The following is a 24,601-nucleotide window of genomic DNA, read 5'->3' on the forward strand; positions in this document are numbered from 1 at the left end:
CATGTAGTCACAGTTGCAGTTGCAAGTTGTCACAGTCGCATGCAGTCGCAGTCGCAGTCCCAAGTAGTTCTAGCCATGAATAGTTGCAGTAGCAGCAGTAGTAGCATAAGTAGTAATTGTAATAACAGTAGCTTTAGTAGAAGTAGTAGCAGTAGTTGTTATAGCCCTGAAAGGTTCAATTCAATACCCTCAGCCGTTCTTCGGATATTGCTTATACGCCCCTCTGACAAATATTGATGGAGTTAGAATCATTTGATTTAGTTCAACGTCCTCTGCAATATACTCTGAAAGTTCCAAGATAACACCCGTAACTATTCCCGGGATACTGAGCTTAATCCCTTTGACAATCTGGATACCTATACTATCGTTTGATTCAGTTCTACACACACCCATTTAAATTTTCCTGAAAATATAATTTAATGCCATTATCTGTTCCTGAGAAGTTTTATCGATGCAATTTTGACAGCCTATGGCGTTTAAACCCTTTTGATTTAATTCAATAGTAGTAGTAGCAATAAAAATAGTTTTATCTCTGAGAGTTTCAACTTAACAGATTCAACCGTTTCTGAGATATTCCTGACACATCCTATTGACAACCAACATGCACATAGTCCCTTGTGAATTAGTTTTATGCCGACAAAAACTTTCCCTGAAAGTTTCTGTTTAATAACTTATTCTGTTCCTGACATGGTACATCTGTGCCAATTTGAAAACCTGGATGCACTTCAACCCTTTTAACTTATTTTCATAGCAGTGCTATGAGGGACGACCTTCAGTCGTCCCTGAGATAGTGCTGATCCTCCTTTTTGACAACCAGCATCCACCATAGTGCCTTTTGATTTTGTTTACATACGCCCAGGGCATTTTTTTTTTTGGGGGGGGGATACAAAAGGATTTTTTTTGGGGGGGAGTAACAAAAAAAACCACAAAATATATGTTTATATTTATTTTTGTTACGATTTTATGAGTTGGACAAACATTTTTTTTGGGGGGGGGGGGGTCAAACCTCCTACCTCCCTCGATACGGCCTTATACGCCTCGTCTTTCCCTAGGAGTTTGACTTTATACCTTATTCAGTGTAGTAGTACCTTATTCAGTGTATATAGTGTATTTTTATTTAATGCCACATTCCCCTAAAACTTTCTTTCCTGAAAGTTTCAACTTAATAGTCCAAGCCATTCTTGAGATATTGCGTTTGCGCCCTTTTGACAACCTGTATGCACTAGTGTGTCTTTTTGTACTTTGGCACCACTCTAACCATTTCCTAGAACTTCTAGTTTAATACCCTTAGCCTTGGAAATAGCAGCAGTCGCTGTAGCAGAAGTGGTAATAGTGGTGATAGCAGTAGAAGTAGTAGTAGTAGCAAATTTACATAGTGCATTTTTGTTTGCTTCAACATTTCCTCAATATGCCCCGATAGTTTCAACTTAATAATCATATCTGTTCCTGAAATATTGCTGGTACACTTTTTATAATCTTCCAGCACTTAGTATGTTTCCGTATAGTTTAACATCCCCTTAAATTTTTTAACATCAACATTCCCTGAAAAATAGTAGTAAGGGAAGCAGTAGTAGCATTAGTAATATGCAAATAGTGTGCCTTTTGGCTAGTTCAGTATCCCCCTCAACATGCCCTGATAGCTTCTACTTGATACTCAAACCAATTTCTTGGATATTCATGGTACGCCTTTTTGACAAACTATGTTGAATTATCAGCTCAAAATCCCCTTCGACAATCCTTGACAAATTCACCTTAATACCCTTGGCCTTAGTAATAGTAGTACTAATAACAGCAGCAGTAGTAGTGCTACTACTGGTTGTAGTATTTGCGTAGTGCCTTCCCATTAGTTTGATATCCACCCTCAACATACCCTGAAAGTTTCAAATGTTTCAGCTTAACACTTTAAGTCTTCCCTGAGACATTGCTGATACATCTTTTTGACAGCCTACATTCATTCAGTGTGTTTTAATTTAATTCAACATCCCCCTCAAAATCTCCTTAAAATTTCATCTCAGTACCATTTAGCCTTAGTAGTAATAGCATGCATATAGTACCTTTTGGTTGGTTCAACATTCTCCATCAAAAGAGCCCTGAAAGTTTTGACTAAATATCCTTATCTTCAGTAATAGTTGTAGTTGTAACAGTAGCAGTAGTGGCAGTTGTAGTAGTAGTAGTATTAGTAGTGGTAGTAGTAGTAGTAGTAGGGGTAGTAGTAGTAGTAGTAGTAGTAGTACTATTAGTAGTATTAGTAGCAGTAGTAGTAGTAGTAGTAGTAGTAGTAGTAGTAGTAGTAGTTGTAGGAGTAGTAGCAGTAGTAGTAGTAGTAGTAGTAGTAGTAGTAGTAGTAGTAGTAGTAGTAGTAGTAGTAATAGCAGTAATAAGCAAATAGTTTTTTTATTTCTTCAAAATCCCCCTCAATATGTCCTGAAAACATCAGTTTAGTGCTTTAAGCCGTTCTTGAGATTTTCCTTTTACCCCCCTTTTAACAAACTGTATGCAGATTGATTTTTTAATCAAGTTCAACTTCCCCTATACTTTCCCTAAAAGTTTCACATTAATATCCTTAGCCTTATCAGTAGTAGTAGTTTTAGTAGCATTACCAGCAGCACTAGCAGTAGCAATATTAGGATCAATAAACACAGAGCGCCTTTGGGTTAATTCAACATCCCCTCAACATACCCTGAGAGACCCAACTTAAATCTCAGAGCTCTTACTGATAGCCTCAGTAGCATTATTAGCTGTAGCAGAAGGTGCAATAGTAGCAACAGTGGAAGTATCCATACAGTGTTTTTTTAGTGCATAGGCGGCGTTATTGTGCTGCCTATGACTAACAAAGTCTGAGCTAATTTAATTTGCTCATTTTCTTCGTAATAGTCCTCACTTATCAGAACAAGGTAGTTTCAAGTTATTAGAATAAATTAACAGGTACTTGATGCACGAAGAATCTCCAGTGACAATGGGAGAGCTATTGATTTGTAAAACGTGTCCTCTCACCCACCGACATTTATATGACGAACAAAATAAAAACTAATAAATAAACCCCACGTCATTACTCCCCCAACTTTAATAAAAGATAATGGAGACTCACGATGACATTTTTAAATTTGCCTATTGTGCTAATTATAAATTAATTAATGTTACCCAAGAGGCTACACATCATTAAAATTTCGTCTTTAAAATGCAAGGTCTTCATGCTAGTCAGGGACACAGCCAACGAAATTCCAAAATCACAGGCTTCAACGAGCTAAAGAAGGTCTGAGGAACGTATCAGGGGCAGAATTGGTTGCTGAAAATGAATATATGCCGGCGCGCAACGAAAATTTTGTGCGCCAAAAGTGATATCACCTAGTTTGCATAATTGATTACGTCATCAAATACATTATCTATTTTTCAACCTATATAAGAGGTTTAAACTTAAAATGTGAAACAGAATAAGGTACCGAGAGAGAAAAGAAAAAATGATGAGCACAATAAGTTTGTTTCTCCTAATTACACATTATTAAAACATACCTAAGTGGTGACACCAGAAACCAACTTTCCTTTACTTGCAATAGAGTTTCGTTCAAAGGGAGAGGAACAGAGCAATTGGGACTTCACAGGAAGGTGACATCACTTTTGAAACACCATTCTGTTAGTGGCGTCAGAACAGAATCCACTTGGAATAAATTAAATTGCATAGATATTGAATCCTAGCCTCGTCAGAAGTACGTCCAAAATAAAAAAAAAAATACTGCAGAAATAGAGCTTTTGCTGAAAAAAAGAGAAAGGAAAAAAAAAATCTAAAAAAAATTACCACTTCTTCGGGCGATTTATCACACTTTCTGGCACAAGCACACAAAACATCATAAAATCGAGGAAGGCATTTACAGTTCTTGGTGCACATTTTGCTACAATCATAAAAGAGTTGTGAATATCCTGACGAAAGTGAGGAAACGCTTGAAACAACAGGAACAACATCTTTTCCAGATTGCCCTCCATAAGGGCTTGGCAGACATGGTCTTACGATCAATGAGGCATTCCAGATTGCAAGCTGATAGTAAGAACGCTTACAATGTTGCACAAACGTCCCTTCTGTAGGAGGCAACGCTTTCAGCTCCTTCTTACGAGGGTACAAGTGTACTTGTAAATCACTGAGGGAAAACTGATTAGAATCCCTTCCATAAGTGCTGATTATCAGCTTTCTTGCAACATTTTGGAAGGAGAACATACTGGCTTCAGTGAAGGTTTCATCTCTCAACTTCTGTATTGTACACTGAATATCCATGTATAGACCGCTCTTCTTTGCGGACGCTAGGAATGCTCGTTTTCCTTTGGAGAAAAAGTAACTCGTTGTGTCACACCCCGAAATGGAGTGAATGAACGCCAGGGAGTTCAACATTTGTTTCTCCGTTCTCTACAACAAAAGATCAATGGGGACACAATAATTTGGAAACTTTACAAGGAGTTGAGGCACAACATTTTCCCCAGGAACATGTTAAGGAGACGAGGAAATTGGTCCACTAGTATCACAACTACATCAGTATCATTAGCACAAATATTCAACCTTTCAGATCCGTTTCTGAAGCAAAAGGCAACGTGCAGAGCCATTCTGGTGTCCGCTTCCTCATGTGTGCTACATATAAATTCCTCGAAACTGAGCGAATCAACATCATGACTGAAACATACAGCTCTCATCTTATCTTCAAATCCTCCAGGCAGCCATACAAGCAAGGTGTCGTCAGTACTTAAGCTGCTTATATAGTCAAATCAATTTACTTCCCCTGTTTCATAAATTGCTTTCATCAAATTTGCTTTGCTCTTTGTATTTGTAAAAATATTTCTCAATTTTCAAATTTTTTAGCTCGGCGAGAATGAGTAGACTGTCGAGTAGCGGCCACATAATTGGTGATACCCACTGCATTCCTTCAGAGATTCACTGCCACCACTTGGATCAGTGTGACCAAACAGTCCGTCATACCTGTCACCGACGATATGAATTTCAATTGCTGTTTCAGGTATCCCTTTCAACATGGCTTTAAGCAACCGCATGGCATAGATTTCGACGGTTTCATGTTCAGCTGGTGGCTTTTGGCGAACCAGTGGCATGAAGTCGATAAAAAGGCTTCACGCCCATAAAAGCATCGTTCCTCTTCGAAGTTCAAGTTCTCAGGCCATTCACGCAAGCCACTGGCCTCTCTCAGAAAGTCTAGCCTGGTAGACTAAACACCGTTTCGAAGCGCCAACGTAGAATCCCAGATCTCAAAAATTGAATGAGTATATGAAACGAGTTCAAAGCTGAGAATATTTTTAAGCTGCTTCAGTTCAATAATAGTGCTGTAATCTATCCCATACAGGATTCTCTTTATTATCATAAGCTCTGAAAAAACGGCACTTTGTCGAACGACATTCGTTTTTTATCTCGATTTTCTTTAAGCAACATCCATTGGGGTTACTTTAACTGTTTAAAGGGCTTTTTAATCCCCTTTGACATACTTGGCTACGGATTCAAGTCCTCGTTCCTCAGCTGCGAGTAAGGAGCTCGCAACCGATGGATTAGCCTGCTCATTGGTTATCATATTCATAAGGATTTCTTCAGTTGTAGTAAAGGGGTCAGTGTGACAGTGCAATACGGACACATCCGTTTTTAAAAGCATCATCTGCTTTTCGATGAATTTCGAACTATTTTCTTGATCCGGAGAATCAAACTCTGAAGTTTCATACACATTGATAAGGTCACACAAAGCAAACAAAACATAGGTACCAAAAGATAGGTCATTGATCCAGAATGTGACTGCTAGTTGGCTTGTTGTAACACCAGCCAGACCAGAATTTTTTTACTAATCAAGGTTTATGGTGGATTCAACAGTATGATCCGGCGGTTAAAGGTTAAACAAGCGTGGTTGCCTTTTCACATTGAATATAATCTTCGACTATCAACAAAGTGATGGCATTAACGTTTGTGCAATGGGATTGCATTGCTAGGTAGCGCTACCGCAAAATTTCTGCTAGGGGCATAAGTGTACCACAAAGAGGGTGTCCGAGCTTGGGAAGATCTGGGTAAAGTTGGGGAAGTGGGGGGGGGGGAGGACGAGAACTTGTCATAATACTTAGTATTGCCCTAATAATTGCACAGAGTATAGTTTTTTATGGTAATGTCGATCAATTAAAGAACTCGTAAATTCTTAATGCTTACAAGTGCAAATTAAGCCTTCTTTAACTTTAATGATGAATATGAATAAGAGATCAAATATGAGAACCAGTGCTACCGCGTCCGGTGTAACCGAAGATAATGCGTTAAGAGCTACCGCGTCCGGGGCAGCCGACGACTCGACAACCGTGAATCGCACGAATATATCTACGTTGACAACTCCAACCCTGGAGGCTATTGTCTCTCTAAAAATAACTATGTCAATAGGTACCCTCAACACTAGAACCCTCGCTAAACAAAGAAAAACAGACCTACTCCTAAGAGAGATAACACGTACAGCTGGGACGTTATCGGTCTCGCCGAAACCCATCTTACAGACACTTGTGAAGAGAAACATGGAGATGCTACCCTTCTACTTTCGGGACGTAATGATGGGAAACATCGACAAGGTGTAGGTTTCCTACTGTCTAATAAAGCCAGAAAATCCTTAATCTCCGTAACCCCCCTCACGGAACGGATCATCATGATCTGCCTGAAAAGTTCACCCACCAACCTCACAATTATCCAAGTATACGCTCCGGATACCAGCAAAGACGATGAAGAGTCTGGAAACTTCTTTCTCCAGCTTCAAAGTCCAGTTGATTCTGTCCCTAAAAGGGACATATTCTTTGTCATGGGTGACTTCAACGCCATCGTTGGAAAAAACCACACAGGACACAAAGATGTAATGGGCAAATTTGGACACGGAAAAATGAACAGAAGAGGAGAAAGCCTCATCGAATTCTGCAGAGACAGCGATTTAGTCATTACAAACACACTGTTCAAGCACAGACCTCACCGTAAGGTATCCTGGACCTCACCGGATGGAAAAACTAAAAACTTAACAGACTACATCCTCGTGTCTAGACGTTGGAAAACGTCCGTCCTAAACACAGTCACGCTAGCTGGTGGCGACTTTGACAGCGACCACTCGCATGTCATGTATAGGTTCAAAACAAGACTTAAAACAGCATAAAAGTTGTCTAAGAAAACCCCCAAAGTTCGAGTAGATCTACTGAAAGACGAGAACACACGTATGACCAATATCACCATTCTATCCGAAAAAATTTCGGAGCTCACATTGAGCTCTCTACCTATCCTGTCTAAGGAAGATATTGACAACCTGAGGACTAGCAGCACAAATATCATATGTGATTTCGCTCATTCCGCACTTGGTACCCAAAAAAACATTCAGAAACCTTGGATAACACACGAGATCATCTCCCTCTGTAACGAAAAGTGCCAACTCACGAACAAGCAAGATAAAGAAAGTAGGGACCGATACAAGCAACTCAAACGAGCTGTTTGATCAATGTGATTTACATGTGATCAATGTAAATCGGCCTTCAAGAAAGGAGACCCCTACTACATGTATAGAAGAGTGCGGGAATTGGCCAAAAAGAAGGACATCAAAGTGTTTTCCCTTCTCGACGAACATGGAAACCAAATACAATCCAGAGACGGAATTCGCTCTCGATGGAAAAACCATTTTAAAAATAAACTGAATCTGGACATCCACCCAGACCCAATAATTCTTGAGACTTTCCCCATAACCTCTAAAGATCAAAGTCCTCCCCCTCTTCACTCTGAAATAGAAGCAGCTATCGGAGACTTGAGAACAAACAAAGCTGCCGGCCCCGATGGAATCCAGCCCGAACTACTGAAAGTAAACTGCAAACCACTCCTTCACCTTTACCACAAAATCGCCACAGCTGCTTGGGAAAAATGTCACTTCCCCTCACCCTGGTGCGAAGCCACGATAATCCATCTGCATAAGAAAGGCTTTAAAGCTGTCTGCGACAACTACTGCCCAATAAGTCTTACTAGCCACGCAGCAAAAATCCTCACAAGAGTCATGCTCGGGCGTATACGAGCCATTTCCTCAATGGTCATTCCGGAAAACCAAGCCGGCTTCCGACCTATAGATCAACAATTGATCAGATATTCACTGTTCGGCAGATCTTGGAAAAGTATAGCAAACTTGGCCGCAGCATCTACCATCTTTTCATAGACTCTAAACAAGCTTTCGATCGGATATGGACAAAAGGTCTATGGCACATCCTTCTTCACTTTGGCATCCCATCCAACCTGATCTCGCTGATCAAAGACATGTATAAGAAGTTTAGTAGCCACGTCATGACTGGAGAAGGACTTACAGAGAGCTTCAAAACCTCTACCGGAGTACTTCAAGGTTGCCTAATATCACCGGACCTGTTCAATCTCTTCCTAACTGCAGCCCTTTCACTCACAGACAACTCACCCGGCGCCCTTGTTGGAAGAACGGTGATAGACAAAGTAGCATATGCCGATGGCCTAGACCTAATAGCCGAGTCCCTTCAAGATCTATAATCTCAGGCCAAAAGTGTTCACTCGTCCACCAACCTCTTCGGGATGGCCATCAACACCTCAAAAACGAAAGCCGTACTTTGCTCACGCAAGTTCGATTCACAGGTAAATCTCAGCCTTCACCATGATGGCGATACCATTGAGTGGATGGAAGGCTTCACTTACCTTGGGAGCTTACTTACTTCTGATAACAACCAATTCAAAGACATCAAGAGACGCCTGACACTTGCGAACCCTAGTTTTAAAGCTCTGATACCTATCTGGAGGAATAAGAACTTAACAACAACTCTTAAAACAAGAATTTTGTACTCCCTCATTAGTCTGATCGCCATCTATGCCTGTGAATCCTGGACACTTAAAACAGACGATCAATATCGCCTAGCTGCCTTTGAAACCAAATCCCTACGATGCATCGCTGGTATCACCTACCACGACAGAATCTCCAACTCCAAGCTTCTCCATAATCTGAAATTCAAATTTACAATACTGGACAAAATAAACTACAACAACTCAAATTGCTTGGACATACCCAACGCATGGCTAGCACTCGTCTCCCGAAGATAACATTCGATGGACGAGTAGATGGTTCTCGCCCCAGAGGTCCCCCTCCGAAGACATGGAAAGAAAAATTCTCACCCTACAACCTGCCAAGACTCTGCCGCCTGGCCGACAATAGAAGCACCTACAGGAGGCATATCAATGAACTGGTTAAAGAAGAGGCCCCAAAATGACCTTCAAGGACGGATGGAACATAAGTCAAGTCAAACGTGAAAAATAGAGTGGAGAGATAATATTCCCCCTTTACTGTTGTAATCCCTCATTAGTGGAATTGGATCTGAAATTGCACTCATGGAGAAATATTCTACCAGACAAAATGCTCAGAAATGCAAAGCACTTTTTAGCGTACACTCAATTAGAGCCGCAAAATATAAAAGGCTCTTGGATTAGTGGGAGAACAAATTCAACAACCCTATTCAATACTCGACACATTACTCTTCATTTCGTAGATGACCTGCTTGATCCTAAAAAATATGGATCTTTTTTATCTTCAAGATCATTACCCTTTTTCAGGTATTTCATTTTTTTTTTAATTAGAAAAATTGTCTCACGCTTGTCTTTTTGATTCGTAACTTTAAGCTTAATGATTTTTACATATTTAAAAATATCATAAAAGTGCAATTCTTTTGCTTTATGTTTTTCTAACAAAACATTTTTTCAGGCTTTGATTAATGTCAGCAAAAAGTGTTCCTTACTTACAATTCATTTCCAGGAACTGTTTGGCAAATAGATTGAATTCAGTCTTCACGAGAAAAGGCTCAATTGGTTAAAATGAAATCAATTTCCCAAAGAAATACTTATTTTAGGTTTATATACATTTATCTTCAATAGATGTAAGAGGTGTGATGATTTTCTCTATTTATCATTTATTTCTTTGAATAATAGGGTGATATATCTAAGATAAAATAAAAGACTTTTAGAGATGTATTTAAATTAGTTAGCAAAGACAGCCAACAGCAATATACTAAAACTTTCGGCTCTAACTGTAAATACAGTAACTTGTAGTCTAAAATGCTCGAAAAGAAGTATATTAAATAATGACTCGTGATCACAAGACTCATAACCTGCCACGCCTTTATGATGTTATTTATGCTGATACGTACATCTCTGAGCCCCATTTTGCTGTGGAAGAAACACCTTGGCTTTTTCATGAACTGAGGTTCGTTGGAAATTGCAAGAGAAATTTAATGAGCGACCCTATGAGCATCCTCAATGACATTGTGCAAGATGCCTCAAACTTGGACATGAGAATAAACCCTTCTAAATCCATGGTAATTCCAATTTGTTTCTTTAAATCCCCATCCCATTTTCTTGATCTTATGCCTCCTGAAATATCCTTGACCTCCTTTAAATTAATTGGTTTTACAATCTCTTCCAATTTAAAGCAGGTTTTCCATGTTAAAATACCATCCATAAGGCTAATGCATCTATCCCCCTCCTTAAGCTTCTAAATTAAATTTTCATCCTCGCTTCCCAGTTTTTAAGGATTTATTCTTCCTTTGTCCACTCTCATCTCGAATTTGGCTGTTTGGTTTGGCACTCTGGTCTTTAGAGAGAAGAGTCAGATAATATAGAATATTATCCAAAAAAGTGCAGTGCGAATAATTTTCAAAAAATGTAAACCTTCAAACTCGTTGCTTCTAAAAAAAAGCTAGGTTAGAGAAGGAGTCGAGTGAAGGAGAGATATGTTGTGCCTCCGCTTTTCAAAAAAGTGCGGTGACAAACTCTCTTAGGGAAAATATTTCCCCCAAAAGACATTCCCCACCCAGACTCGGGCTGTTTCTTGGCCTGTTCCTACCTTGTCTCCAGATATGAAAAACTGTACCTCCAAATACGAAAAACTTTTGTCCCCTACATCATCGGCAGCACAATAGTGTTGTCTAAGTACAGAGCGAAGTGGGCAAAATGTACTATCTGATTTTGTTTTTTCGCCAAGGCACTTCGTATGGAATTAATTGTCATAGAAACTTTGGAAGGGACTCATCCGATTGAAAATTGAAAGTTCTAGTGCCCTTCCTACGAGTCTCAAGAGGAAAGGTCAGCCGGATTGGAGGACAGCCAGCCCCCGATCAACGCACCTTTTCTTTTAAAGACGGCTGATCAAAATCTGAAATAGTTATCTTGTGTAGCATAGTTGAAAGCTCTAATAACTAAATCTCTGGGGGTGAGAATGCCCCCCTCAAAAAAGCCTTTGGCGAAGGGCTGTAAGTTATACAATCCACGCGTTTGTTTACACATAGTATTTGTTATCGGGAAGGGGGAGCATGTTTGTCCTTTTGTGTCCAAAAACGCCAAAAGCATTCGGGTGAAGCACGGACACTAATTAAGAATTAAATTTTACAGCTTAATATTTACAGCCTAACGCCCACAAAGATCTAATTTAAGAATGAAGTTTTTTTTCATATTAAATTATTTTCATATTATAATAATAAGTATTTTTTTTATTTTTGAAAACTAAACGATATAAAATTAAATATAAAGCAAAAACTAAATAAAAATTAAGTTTTTTCAAGTATTAGTATTTTTTTCTTATTAGCAAAGTTTAAAAGATGCATCAGCATGTTTCTCGAGATATTTTTCTCAAGTAAGCCTAAAGAAAAAGGATGATTCGAAATTTAATGAAAAACTAAAAGTTTGATTTTTTGAATTTGAGACCTAAGGCTTACTATATTTAGATTTTTGAATCTTTAATATAAGCATACCATGTCTAATGTTTCAACAAGAACAAAAGTTACTTTTTTAAAATAAAATTCCCTTGTTTTAATTCTCCTCTCTTACTTGAGAAACTTTTGGAACCATCAGTTCTAGCATGCCGGCTGAAATATTCATGTTAAAAACATCCGCTAGAATTCTGCCTTATATGTTTAACTCACCGTTTAGCACATGAACGACAACGGAAGCTGACTCAGCTCCAAGGGGGGCACAGGTATAATTTCCTCCATCTGCCACTGCTGCTCGCGTGAGCATCAGCTTTGAGGTCATTCCTGATTCTGTTCTTTCTGTCTCTAGAGAGACACCTCCCCTAGAATTTAATGATCAGAAATTAATGCCTCTTGAAATGCGATTCGTTGTAAAGAAAAAAAAAGAGAAGTAGCTCCTTTTCTTGGGTTTGGCAATGTATATAACAAAAATTAATGTGCAAAAAAAAACATTTGAAAAGATAATCGGCTACCACGAAACAAAACAAAAACACGCGAGCACCACCTGTTTGCTCGATTGCGTTGATTCGATCTACTTTTCGGTATAATATTTTATTCTCAAAATACTTAGGGATAGCTTAAGATGTACTATATCTCTTTTCTCCATTGCAGAAAAAGTTAGAAATTAGAACTCAAGGCATCAACCTGTGATGTCTTATCATGGATACCTAAAAAATTGCTTGTCTAAGAAATAAGAGTCGATAAAATGGTAACGTATTTTCCTGAATTTCCTGTTGTCCTATGAAACATATACCGTGTAATACAATGCTAACAAAAGTAGTTGCTAATAAATAAGTTGTCTTTACAAAACAGCAGAAACTACTTTTAAATATAGATCATGAATACATAAATTTTAAGATGTGTGAATGGTTATAAATATATTTTTTTATTTTAACCCTGCTAGTTTAACTAAGGATACTTTTTAGTAAACAACGGCAGTGTCTCAGAAAAGATATGTTAATGAGGATAGTGATTTAAAGATGCGCCCTCCCCAAAACAGAAAATTACGAAATGTGAATATACAAGGTTCGTAAAAAAGATTTGTTCTGACAGTATATATCTGTAAAATTTAGTTTTTTGTGTGATTGATTTAAACTTCTATCTGTACCTAAAAATTACAGACAAAAAAACACGAAGAAAAACTGCTTTTTCTCTTGTGTCATACGTGTATAGTAGTAGTCCCCGAAGCCGCACCACGCCGACATGACGGCGGCGAATGTGTGATTTAGTATCGGCGGCGGCGCACCGCCAGGCGCGCCGAAATTTTTTGGGCGCCGATTTCTGACCGGCGGCGCGCCATGGAGCGCTGATTTTTCTGATTAAAAATAATTATAAAAATTCCACTTCACCAAGAACCTTCAACCTCAACTTGATTTTAGTAAGGATTTTTAAATGGTTGGCTAAAAACATACAAGAACAATATGACAAAACAGGGATTTGTTCGGCCGTGCGGAACGTGTTTATGTTCACCGTAGATCAGACCAAGTAGAATTCTAATTTTTAGCCACTAGACCCAGGGAAACCTATGTTGTGTTTATGTTTAACATCGCATTGTTCCTATAAAATCCTGTGTTTAGTCATTTTTTTCATGTTAATGATTTGGGCTAATGTGTGTATAACTTTCAAAGTTTGAAGTTCAAACATCTCCTGTTCATCAAATACATGCGAAAAGGAAGTGAAAAAAAAACAAATAACAACATCGAAAAAACACTATACAAGTCAGATACCATGGCTTAACAACACCAACAATTTTAAATCAGCAGTTACATCACTTCAGTTACAATTGATGTAACAAAAGTGAGTTTGTTCACTCTGCCTGGAGCCATTGAATCTTTTTGGAGTCACTAACAGTCCTGTCGTGCTAAAAAGCCGTTTAGCTGAGGCACATGTGGCCGGTACAGCCACACCTTGACGAGCGTAAACTGCCACTCGCGGGATGTGATACTAGTATTGGACCTTGGGGTCCCACAGAATGCCGCAAATGGGCTTCTTCTTATTATCTGCTGAAATAAGTTGTTTTATAAGGGAGAACAAACCTGCACCTTCACCATAGGGCTCCTGTGCCCTACACTGCAGGAGGAACTAAACTGCACCTTTACCCTCTTTTCTTATCAACACGGAATAACCCTCCGAATCTTTTGTGAAAGAAGTGGTCAAGTTATAACGTTTCAAGTCACAGTTTAAGGCTACTTCAACTTCAGTGTGCTCTGCAAACTGTGCAAAAAAAATGTAATTCATTACTATAGATATATTTCTATACTAGCTCTAGATAATCTACCAAGCGGGAAACTACCGCAAATCAGCATCGATAAATAAATGAAACCCAAAACGAACAGAAATAGCAATAAATAACTGAGTCAAACTCAAAACGAGCAGAAATTAACATAAGTTGGGCTCAAAACCCCTATGCCTTCCCAAGGCCAGAACTTAATTTTCACTTTACTGAAAAATATAAATGTTTTTACTTTTATAACTTTAATAAATCAAATAATATTAACATCTTGATTACTAAATATCAGTATATGTATATTAAACTTACAATGCATATTCATTTGTATTTTTGTCAGTAAAGTACAAATTATGTTCTGGCCTTGGGAAGGCATAGGGGTTTTGAGCCCAACTTATGTTAATTTCTGCTCGTTTTGAGTTTGACCCGGCTATTTATTGTAATTTTTCTTCATTTTGGGTTTCATTTATTTATCGATACTGATTTGTGGTAGTTTCACGCTTAGTAGATTATTTGATTTTAACTTTGCTCATTTTTTATTTAATAAAATTTATAATTTTTCTTTGAAAGATCTTATTTTTTGGAAACAGTTTTTTTAATTAATTTATCTTCGTTTTGATTTTGCACTGTCTTTTCAGGAGAAAATAGAATCATAATTTAAATCTTTTCGTTTTTGTAAAAATTTATACTTTGGCCTGCTATTTGTATGCTGAAAAACAATTTTCAGCAAAATTTAACAACATGGACCCTTATAAAAATCTGGACACAAACAATGGTGTTTAATTTATTTTCATACCTCCTCTAGTTGACCTGAAATGGAAAACTTGATAACATTCACAAAAAAAATTTGTTTTCTTTCTTTGATAGCTTGGATGCGCTTACGCTATTTTGATTTGGTCAAATTTTAAGAGCAGAAGAAGCCCTGAAAGTTTGAACATAATACCCTCAGTCATTCTTGGGATACTGCTGAGATACCTTATTGGGAATTAGCATAAACACAGTGCATTTTGATTTAATCTTAAGGCAGCATTTACTTCTTAAACATAAAGGCAAAAGGGTGGGTGGGGGTTGAAGGGGGATCAGTTTCCCTCCAATCACTTTCGACTATTAAAAAGGACATCAGCCCTCTCTTTTTTCAATCGAATGAGCCCTTTTCGAAGTTCCTACGACAACTCCTTCGATACGAAGTGCCCTGGTCTAAACAACAACAACAACAAAAAAAATAATACATTATACCCACATCGATCTCTACTATAAAAATGTCAAGCCTTCCAATCACTTTCGATTATTAAAAAGGGCACTAGGCTTTTCGATTTCCAAACTAATGATCCCTTTTTGAGTTTCTACGACAACGCTTTCTATAAATACCGTATATGCCCCCAGGGCATAAATTACAACCCTTACCCTAAGGGCTGTGAGGGTGGCTGTCATCCTCTAAGACCTAATTTCCAGAACTTTCAATTACGTTAAACAAAATGGATATATCAAAATTTTTATTGTATGTGTTTCGGGAAATGGTGGGCATGGAAGGGGTGTTAGTTGCCTTCCAATCATTTTCGACTATTACAAATGGCATTGTGCCAACATCGTTCTTATATACCTCCAGGGCATAACTACAAAACCCTTGCCCTAAGGGTTGTGGGGGAGTAACCTCCTCAAAAAACATATTTTCTCTCTTGAAATCAGTTACTCTGAACAAAATGGCTATCTTAAAATTTTGATTGGATGTGTTTGGGGAAACGGTGGGCGTGGTAGGGGTGTTAGCTGCCTTCTAATCACTTTCAACTATTAAAAAGGGCGCTAGTTATTCCAATTTCCAATCGAATGAGCCCTTTTTGAAGTTTCTACGACAACTCCTTCGATACGAATTGCCCTGGTATGGCAAACAAAAAAAAAATAAAATAATACATTGTGCCAACATCGTTCTTTACTTAGACAGCTCGATTGCGCTGCCTATGACAACATCCTGAATTGCCTAATGCTCTTTTACCTACCTCTTTTCATCCGAAAAATAAGAAAGAAAAATGAAAAGAATTTTAAAGTGGAAGGTAGAATTTTTGTTTCAAGAAAAATTTCTTCTTCTCCTTCCTATGAACCGATATACATGGCGAGACCAAGATGACAGTATTTATTTTTAAGAAACAGATTAGCCAGGATGACGGTTGAAGCCTGGAGGTTGACATTGATATCCAAAAAAGAGAGAAAAAAACGGCGGCGTAGTAGTGCCGCCACTGCCGAGAGAATCAGCGGCGGCGTCTGCGCGCTGATGCAAGCTCGGTGGCGCGCTACCGTTTTTTTTCGGGGGCGTGCCGCCGCCTTTTAGGTGCGGCTTTGGGGTCTAATTGCGAGAACAGACGTGCCAGATTTTTTATTTGATAACATAAAAGATATCTTTCATATTCCTACTAGAACAAAAGGTGGATGGGTGGGGAATTCATGTGCGAGTAATAATTGTGAATGAAAACAAGTAATAAAAGACGACAAAAGGTGAGTTAAGAACAACTACGAGCTATTCGTTAGGAAACAAGCATACGCGATATTACGACATTTAATGTCTGAGTTGAATTTGTCGTCAAAAAACAAGTTTTATGAACGATATAAGGGTTTTTACATGATTTTAGCGTCAAGCTCGTAATTCAGAAGCAGAAGACAAGAAATTGGTTTGAAAATCTTGCAACACGCATTTAACAAGTTTTATTCATAGCCCATATCTAGTTTTATCAGCAATAACACAAGACATAACAAAGCCAATATAACATATTAGCAAAATAAATTTTTATAATTATAGACAGTAACGTTATATTGGGCACAAAAAACGATAATTAATATCAAACAGTTTTTAGTAAACAATCGAATGATAAATTTGAAGCAAAATGTACTGGTTTATTCTATTAGAAAAATAAATAATTATGTTCATTAGAATATTGTTGAATAACCAAAATAAGAAGGAAAATCAAGGTCAACTTTGCTCTTGTACAGACGTAATTGTCCAAATGATTTATCTCGTATTCAATATAGCTTATTACAATCGATTTCTATTGATTTTCATCACCGAGACCAGTGAAAACCATTCTTCTTCTTATTGGCCGTCAGTATTGAAAACAAATTGAAAATGACTGTAATAAGCTGTGTTGGGCTCAAAATTAGCTAAACAAAATCGCTTTCGACTAAAAGCTTTCAATAATGTTGAACTAAGGTACTGGTGCGTTAAACGTACACTTTTATATACTTATTATACCACTTTTAGAGACGAAACCCGCCAGACTGGTTATTTTCAAGAGACCGCTATTGAGCAATGGAATGCAAAGAGTAGTTTTCATTCTGTTTACGATATTTAAACTGTTGTTTTTGGGGGTTTAGGGGGGGAGGTACCTAGGTTAGGTTATGTATTTAATATATGGTATGCTTTACCCCCATTCCCTAATGCGCAAATATATAGCCCAAATTTGTTTATAAACTATTATATATTCATCCTATTTTATTTTGTTTCATTAGCATTAAACAAACTTGACTTTTTAAAAGTGCCCGTATAATGCACCAGTACCTGAACTAAAGTAGAAGGCGAGGTGCTACTCCCACCCCTCACCCCTGCTGCCACCTATAACTTTTTTTACATAATTCATGGATGATTATGTGTGTTGGTGAATTTACTTGATGTTTTTCATGGATGTTTTATGGTTTTTGTCAGTGAGAATTTGAAAAAACAGGAACTTTGTCACATTTATGTATGTTTTTATGGTTTTGTCAGTGAGAATTTGAAAAAACAGGAACTTTGTCATATTTTTGTATGTTTTTAGGGTTTTTATCAGTGAAAATTTGAAAAAACAGGAACTTTCTCACATTTATGTCTGTTTTTATGGATTTTGTAGTGAGAATTTGAAAAAACAGAAATTTTCTCACATTTATGGATGGATGGATGGATTTTTGTCAGTGAAAATTTGAAAAACAGGAATTTTGTCACTTTCATGGATTATTGAGTCATTAACCAAATCGTTTCCGGGCAAAGTTAATGACATTTCCTTCTTGTTGTTGTTCGAGGCAAAGTTAATGACACTTCCTTCCTATTGTGGTTCAAGGCAGATGTTATGAATTTCTGGGAAACAGTTTTTGTTGTTGTTGTTCAAGCCAAATGTTATGAGTTTCCGGGAAACAGTTAGATTACGTGTTTCTTTCTCAGCAAATTAGAGGGCTTTGTTTACATATTAGCGGCGGAGAGACTATAAGAAAATGATTTTTGCTATAGTTTAATTAGTCTGTGAATAGAATTCACTAAGTTTTTAGTTAGCAGTGTAATAACATGAGTGAACAAGTTGAGTTAGAAATATCCTTTTATTGCCACTGTTCTGTTGATAAAGGAATTTTTCACGATTTTAAACATTCTCATGAACCTACTGAATGTTCAGGCTTCAAAGAGGCAGAGACAGATGAGAAGAATCTGGAGGAAAGGAGAAGAAAAATTATATCTGACATGGATAAAAATCTATACTGATTGCAATTAAGCTCAGATAAAAGAAGGATTGATATGGTCAAAAAGGAAGATCAAAGGAAAAGATCGGTAAAAGAGGGCTATCTCTATAGTGTAAAAGACAGCAGTGAAAACCCAAAGAAAAATGTGTATAGTGCAAGATATAACTCGGATTCTTATGATGATTATGCTCTAAGAGAAGAGAAAAAGTGGGCCTTTAAGAGGCAACATAAGAGGTCATTCTACGAAAAGGATTTTAAACAACGGAAACCCTGGTGGAAGAGTTCTCATATATGATTTACCGTTAAATCTAATTATTAATATGTGTAATGAGTTTTATATTGTAATCATACAATAAATTTGTTTGTACTATTTTAATTTTCATATACTAGATATATATAGAGTGCGGATACCAGCAGAGACTTCTGTACATGAATAGTTCAGTTTGATTAAATCACCTCATAGAGTATTATGAGACCACAACGAAGTTTTCTATCAAAGATAAAAAAAAATAATTCATTCTTTCTAATCTTTATTCTCTTGAAATATCGATATTTATAACAGTTTTTAAATACATAATTTCAGGTTCAATTATTTCTAAGACACTATCACGATCTTCCAGCATTGCTATATTACACAGAGGGGATGGTATACATTCAACCTTCGGTTTAAGTAATTGAACACCATCTTCATCATTTATTGATATATCAATCAATGGGGTGGGTCTGCATTTAAATAAATTGCCACGTACTCCTTTTGTAGGCAAACTAGGAGCCAACCGCTCGTCATCCTCTATGCAAAGACGACCAGAAGGACCCCGCCGTACCAGATCTTCTGACGTATACGACAGACCATCTTCCGTATAATGTACTTCTAGCAGATCCCAACCATGCCATACATCCTAAGAGATTGATAACGCTAAGATCAAAAACTAGAGTTTCCTGCGGAAAACCTATATTAGTTCAGATTTTACGGGGATAGTTTATTTTCGAACCAATGTATCTACCAAAGGTTCAATACCTGAGTTAAACTAAGAGGTTTCAACCTCGGGAAAAAATTACATTTTGACAAAATTTGACAATTTGCTAATTTTAAATTTTTGTTTATTTTCAAAAATATTTTCGGTCATTCATCATATTTTTATCATACACAAACAATGATAAAAAAACAATTTCCAACGGTTTATCGATTTTAAATTATTAAGAATGATATTATTTATTTTAAGTATGCATTTTACTTTTCCTATTTTCATGCTTTTGATATGTATCTTGCCCTTTTGTTGTAAATTGAAGCTGAAGGCTTGTTACAAAATCACAGTTTCAAGTTTTTTCATTTACCACAATTGAAGGAAGATAGAAAATTTGAAAAATTCTTTTTACCCGAATATTCTTCAGAGCCCAACCTAACTACGATCTGAAAACAATAATAATACTTATAGTTGAACAATTTTTTTTAAATATCTCTTTTCTGACATCATTTGGAACTTGCAAATTATTATAAGTAGTAACTAATTACTTAATTTTTAATGAACTTATAATTAATTGAACCAACAATCCAAATTTTTTGATACCACAAGAATAAATGGCAAACGAAAAAGAATATAAAAAACTACAACATTTTAAAAAGTACAGAGTTTGGCTCATGAAATTGAATAGAACAACGGACTATGACAAATAGCTTCAGAATCAAAATCTAACCGAGTCAAATAAAGGTCCATCCGCTATTTTTGGTTATTCATCCCCCCACCAAACAAGCTGTGCAGTTAAAACCTACTTAGAATCTATACTTAGACCGTGAAACTAGAAGAAACTAAATGAAATTGAATAGAACAACGGACTATGACAAATAGCTTCAGAATCAAAATCTTACCGAGTCAAATAAAGGTCCATCCGCTATTTTTCGTTATTCATCCCCCCACCAAACAAGCAGTGCAGTTAAAACCTACTTAGAATCTATACTTAGACCGTGAAACTAGAAGAAACTAAATTTTCTGTAAAGTTATGTCTAACGATAGACTTATTAGAGTGACAGAAACTTTTTCCACAACCCACAAGAGGATATTTTTCAAGTAAAAAGTAAAGAGCTGCTACACTAAGTCAGAGATGAACAGAAATAATGTCGAATAATATGTCCAACGTAAACCTATATCTAATGGTAAATTTAATAGAGTGACAAAAACTTTTTCCACAAGAGGATATTTTTCAAGTAAAAAGTAAAGAGTTGCTACACTAAATCATAGATGAACAGAAATAATGTCCAATAATTGTTAAAACGTAAACTTATGCATAATGATATATCTAATAGAGTAGTAAGTCTAGCTTTGACAAGTGTGTTAGAACATCTAGAAAGAAGGTATCATATCTAAAAATTAGTATTTTTTTATTACTATAGCAAATAAAATTATACCTAATACCTAATGAGCGCTCATGATAAGCTAACCTAATCTAACCTAACTTAAACTCAGAGTTTGGCTCATGAAATTGGATAGAACAACGGGCTATGACAAATAGCTTCAGAATCAAAATCTAACCGAGTCAAATAAAGGTCCATCCGCTCTTTTTGGTTATTCATCCCCCCACCACACAAGCAGTGCAGTTAAAACCTACTTAGAATCTATACATAGACAGTGAAAATAGAAGAAATTAAATTTTATGTAAAGTTATGTCTAGCGATAGACTTATTAAATTTACAGAAACTTTTATTCCACAACCTACAAGAGGATATTTTTTGAGTAAAAAGTAAATAGCTGCTGCACTAAGTCAGAGATGAACAGAAATAATGTCAAATAATATGTCAAACTTAAACCTATATCTAATGGTATATTTAACAGTGACAAAACTTTTTCCACAAGAGGTTATTTTTCAATTAAAAGTAAAGAGTTGCTACACTAAATCAAAGATGAACAGAAATAATGTCGAATAATTGTTCAAACGTAAACTTATGCATAATGATATTTCTAATAGAGTAGTAAGTCTAGCTTTGACAAGTGTGTTAGAACATCTAGAAAGATGGTATCATATCTAAAAATTAGTATTTTTTTATTACTCCCCCCAAAACACTTTAGAGTCATTTCTTGTTAAAAAAATCTTTAGTCATTAAGAAATTTCAACGACCATCCTGTACAGAATTCCTATCAAGTCAAACAATAAAGTAAAAACGAAAACACCTAAAAAAACCCTAATTTTAAACAGTTTTTGGGAAACAAGTCGAAAGTAAGTCAATTGGTCCGAAAGTAACCATAACTCTAAAAAACAGAATTTTAGTAATTATAGATACATGGAAACGATAGCTTTATACGCTGATTCCATACATAATTTCGTTAGGTTTAATAACATCTGAAAAGCCATACTTAAGAATGCTAGCCTGACTTGTGAGTTGTTCACTGCAAATTCCATTTTTTGCCAAGCCTTGACCTCCCTAATTGAAGGATATGAATTAGAACCATGGAAACGTTTTTTCATATTATTTTGCGTATATTCGTTGGAAAAAAACAACGATTATCATAATTAAGTTATATTTTTGTGAGTTTATATATTACAATTCCAATTTTTTGCCAAACCTTGACCTCACTAAAGGAAAGATGTGAAAGAAAGTCACGTAAAAGGATTTTAAAAGTAAATTGCGTAAACCCGATGGAAAAAACACTGAACAGCAATATTCAAAGAGATATTTTTGTGTTTTTCTATTAAATTTCCATGTTTTTCGCAAAGCCATGACCTCCCTAATGGAAGGAAATGAAATAATATCATAGGAACGTATTTTCATCGTATATTGCGAAAATCCGTTGGAAAAAAACACTGAAAGGCCATATTAAGTGATATTTTTGTGAATTTTTCACTATCAATTCCATTTTCTGCCAAGCTTTGACCATCCTAATGGGAGGGTATGAATTAATGCCTTGGGGAAGTATTTTCATCGTATTTTGCGTATTTCCTTTGGTAAAAACCCTGAGAGGCCATATTAAGTCATAAATTTTAGAATTTTTCTCCTTACATTCTTTTTTCTGCCTAGCTATGACCTCCCTAATGAAAGAATATGAATTAGAACCATGGAAACGTATTTTCGTTTTATTTTGAATATTTTATTTTTAAAAAAACACTGAAAAGCCATATTAAGAGCTGTATTTGTGAGTTTTTCACTGACAATTCCTTTTTTTTCCAAGCCTTGACATCCGTAATTGAAGGATATTAATTAAAACCAAGGACACATAATTTAATCGTATTGTTTATATTATCGTTGGAAAAAAACATTGAAAAGAAAAAACTAGAGATATTTGTTTGAGATGTTATAATACTTGTCTATATTATGACACTTTTAATACTGCTGTCGGAATCGATACTAATGATATTAAATGACAGAACAATTCACAGCAGATTGATACAATATGTTGGAAAAAAAACAATGAAAAGACAGATTCAGAGCTATATTTGAGAGTTTTTAACTGAAAATTCCTTTTTTGCCATGTCTTGACATTCCTAAATAAAAGATATGAATTTAGAACCAAGGAAACGTAATTTCATCATATTTTGCGTATTTTCGTTGTAAAAAACACTGAAAAGCCATATTAAGGGCTATATTTGTGAGTTTTTCACTGAAAATTCCTTTTTTTGCCAAGCCTTGACCTCCATAATTAAAGGATATGAATTAGAACCAAGGGAACGTAATTTCATCGTATTTTGCGTATTTCCGTTGGAAAAAAACACTGAAAAGCCATATTAAGACCTATATTTGTGAGTTCTTCACTGAAAATTCCTTTTTTTCGCCAAGCCTTGACATCCCTAATTGAAGGATATGAATTAGAACCAACGAAACGTAATTTCATCGTATTTTGCGCATTTTCGTTGGAAAAAACATTGAAAGCCATATTAAGAGCTATATTTGTGAGTTTTTCACTGAAAATTCTTTTTTTGCGACGCTGTGACCTCCCTAATTAAAGGATACGAATTAGATTCATGGAAAGGTAATTTTATCGTATTTTGAGCATATCCGTTGGAAAAAAAACACAGAAAAGCCATATTAAGAGCTAAATTTGTGAGTTTTTCACTGACAATTCCTTTTTTTTTGCCAATTCCTGACATTCCTAATTAAAGGATATGAATTTAGAACCAAGGACAGGCAATTTCATCATATTTGTCATATTTTCGTTGGAAAAAAACACTGAAAAGCTATATTAAGTGCTATATTTGTGAATTTTTCAATGTAAATTCCATTTTTTTGTCAAGTCGTGACACCATTACTTATAGGATAGAAGTTAGAACCATTGGAACGTAATTTCATAATATTTTGCATGTTACTGTATGAAAAAACACTGAAAAGCTATATTAAGGGCTAATTTGTGAGTTTTTCACCAACAAATCGTCTTAGCCAGGCTTTTATATTCAATGGAACATAGTTCATTATATTCTACATATTTTGATTGGAAAACACACCAAAAGGTCATATTATTTGAACTTACATCAAACGTTGGAGAGCTTACATTTGAAGAACTACCCATTATTTGCATATATTGTTCAAAATTTTAACCTATACGGATTTCTAAAACTTCAAAACCCAGAAATATACGAACTTAACGATTATCTATTCGCGAAAATCTTAATAGGTCACGCTATTACAACAATAATAACCTCTCTATCTATGGCTCAGAGGGAACGGATTCAAAACATTACTTCATACATCATTTGGTCTAATTGCGACAAACGTGGCATTTCCAATGCAGATTAAAACCAGAAAAGACCAGAAACGCATAAAAATAAGAAAAAAGGGAATTGCAATCAATCTTGTGTCGAAGCGCTAGCGCTGTCTAAGTAAAGAATGATGTGGAACATAAAATGTTGTTTAGGTTTTTCTACATAGCCGGACACTTCATATAGAAGGTGTTGTCATAGAAACTTCAAAACAGGCTCATTTGATTTGAAATTAAAGTGGATAATGCCCAATTCACAGGAGGGGTATGAAAACTATGGTTTTTAACAACGATATGCAAGACTAGAAAGAAAAGTCTTTAGGAGTTACCCCCCTTCCACCTCAACCATCGCTCTTGAAATCACCACACCCCCATACCCCTAAACTCAAATTTTCCAGAGGATTTTAAAATCCTCCCCAAACACAAAATTTCTAGGAACGTATCTTCATCATATTTA

At 36.2% G+C, this 24,601-nt stretch overlaps 1 protein-coding gene across 2 annotated transcripts in view; it reads right to left on the reverse strand.

Moving 5' to 3' along the window:
* Positions 1 to 24,601, reverse strand: part of LOC148950969 (zwei Ig domain protein zig-8-like) — a 523,998-nt gene that overhangs the window by 25,984 nt on the left and 473,413 nt on the right. For both annotated transcript variants that reach the window (XM_089090532.1, XM_089090531.1), the window contains exon 5: positions 11,944 to 12,092. In XM_089090532.1, the coding sequence (XP_088946658.1) occupies positions 11,944 to 12,092 (149 nt within the window). The remainder of the gene's footprint in view (positions 1 to 11,943; positions 12,093 to 24,601) is intronic.

Source organism: Artemia sp. Qi Xiang Cuo, chromosome 6 (assembly GCF_049724085.1).
Source record: "Artemia sp. Qi Xiang Cuo chromosome 6, ASM4972408v1, whole genome shotgun sequence".
In the NCBI taxonomy this organism is placed as follows: Eukaryota; Metazoa; Arthropoda; class Branchiopoda; order Anostraca; family Artemiidae; genus Artemia; species Artemia sp. Qi Xiang Cuo.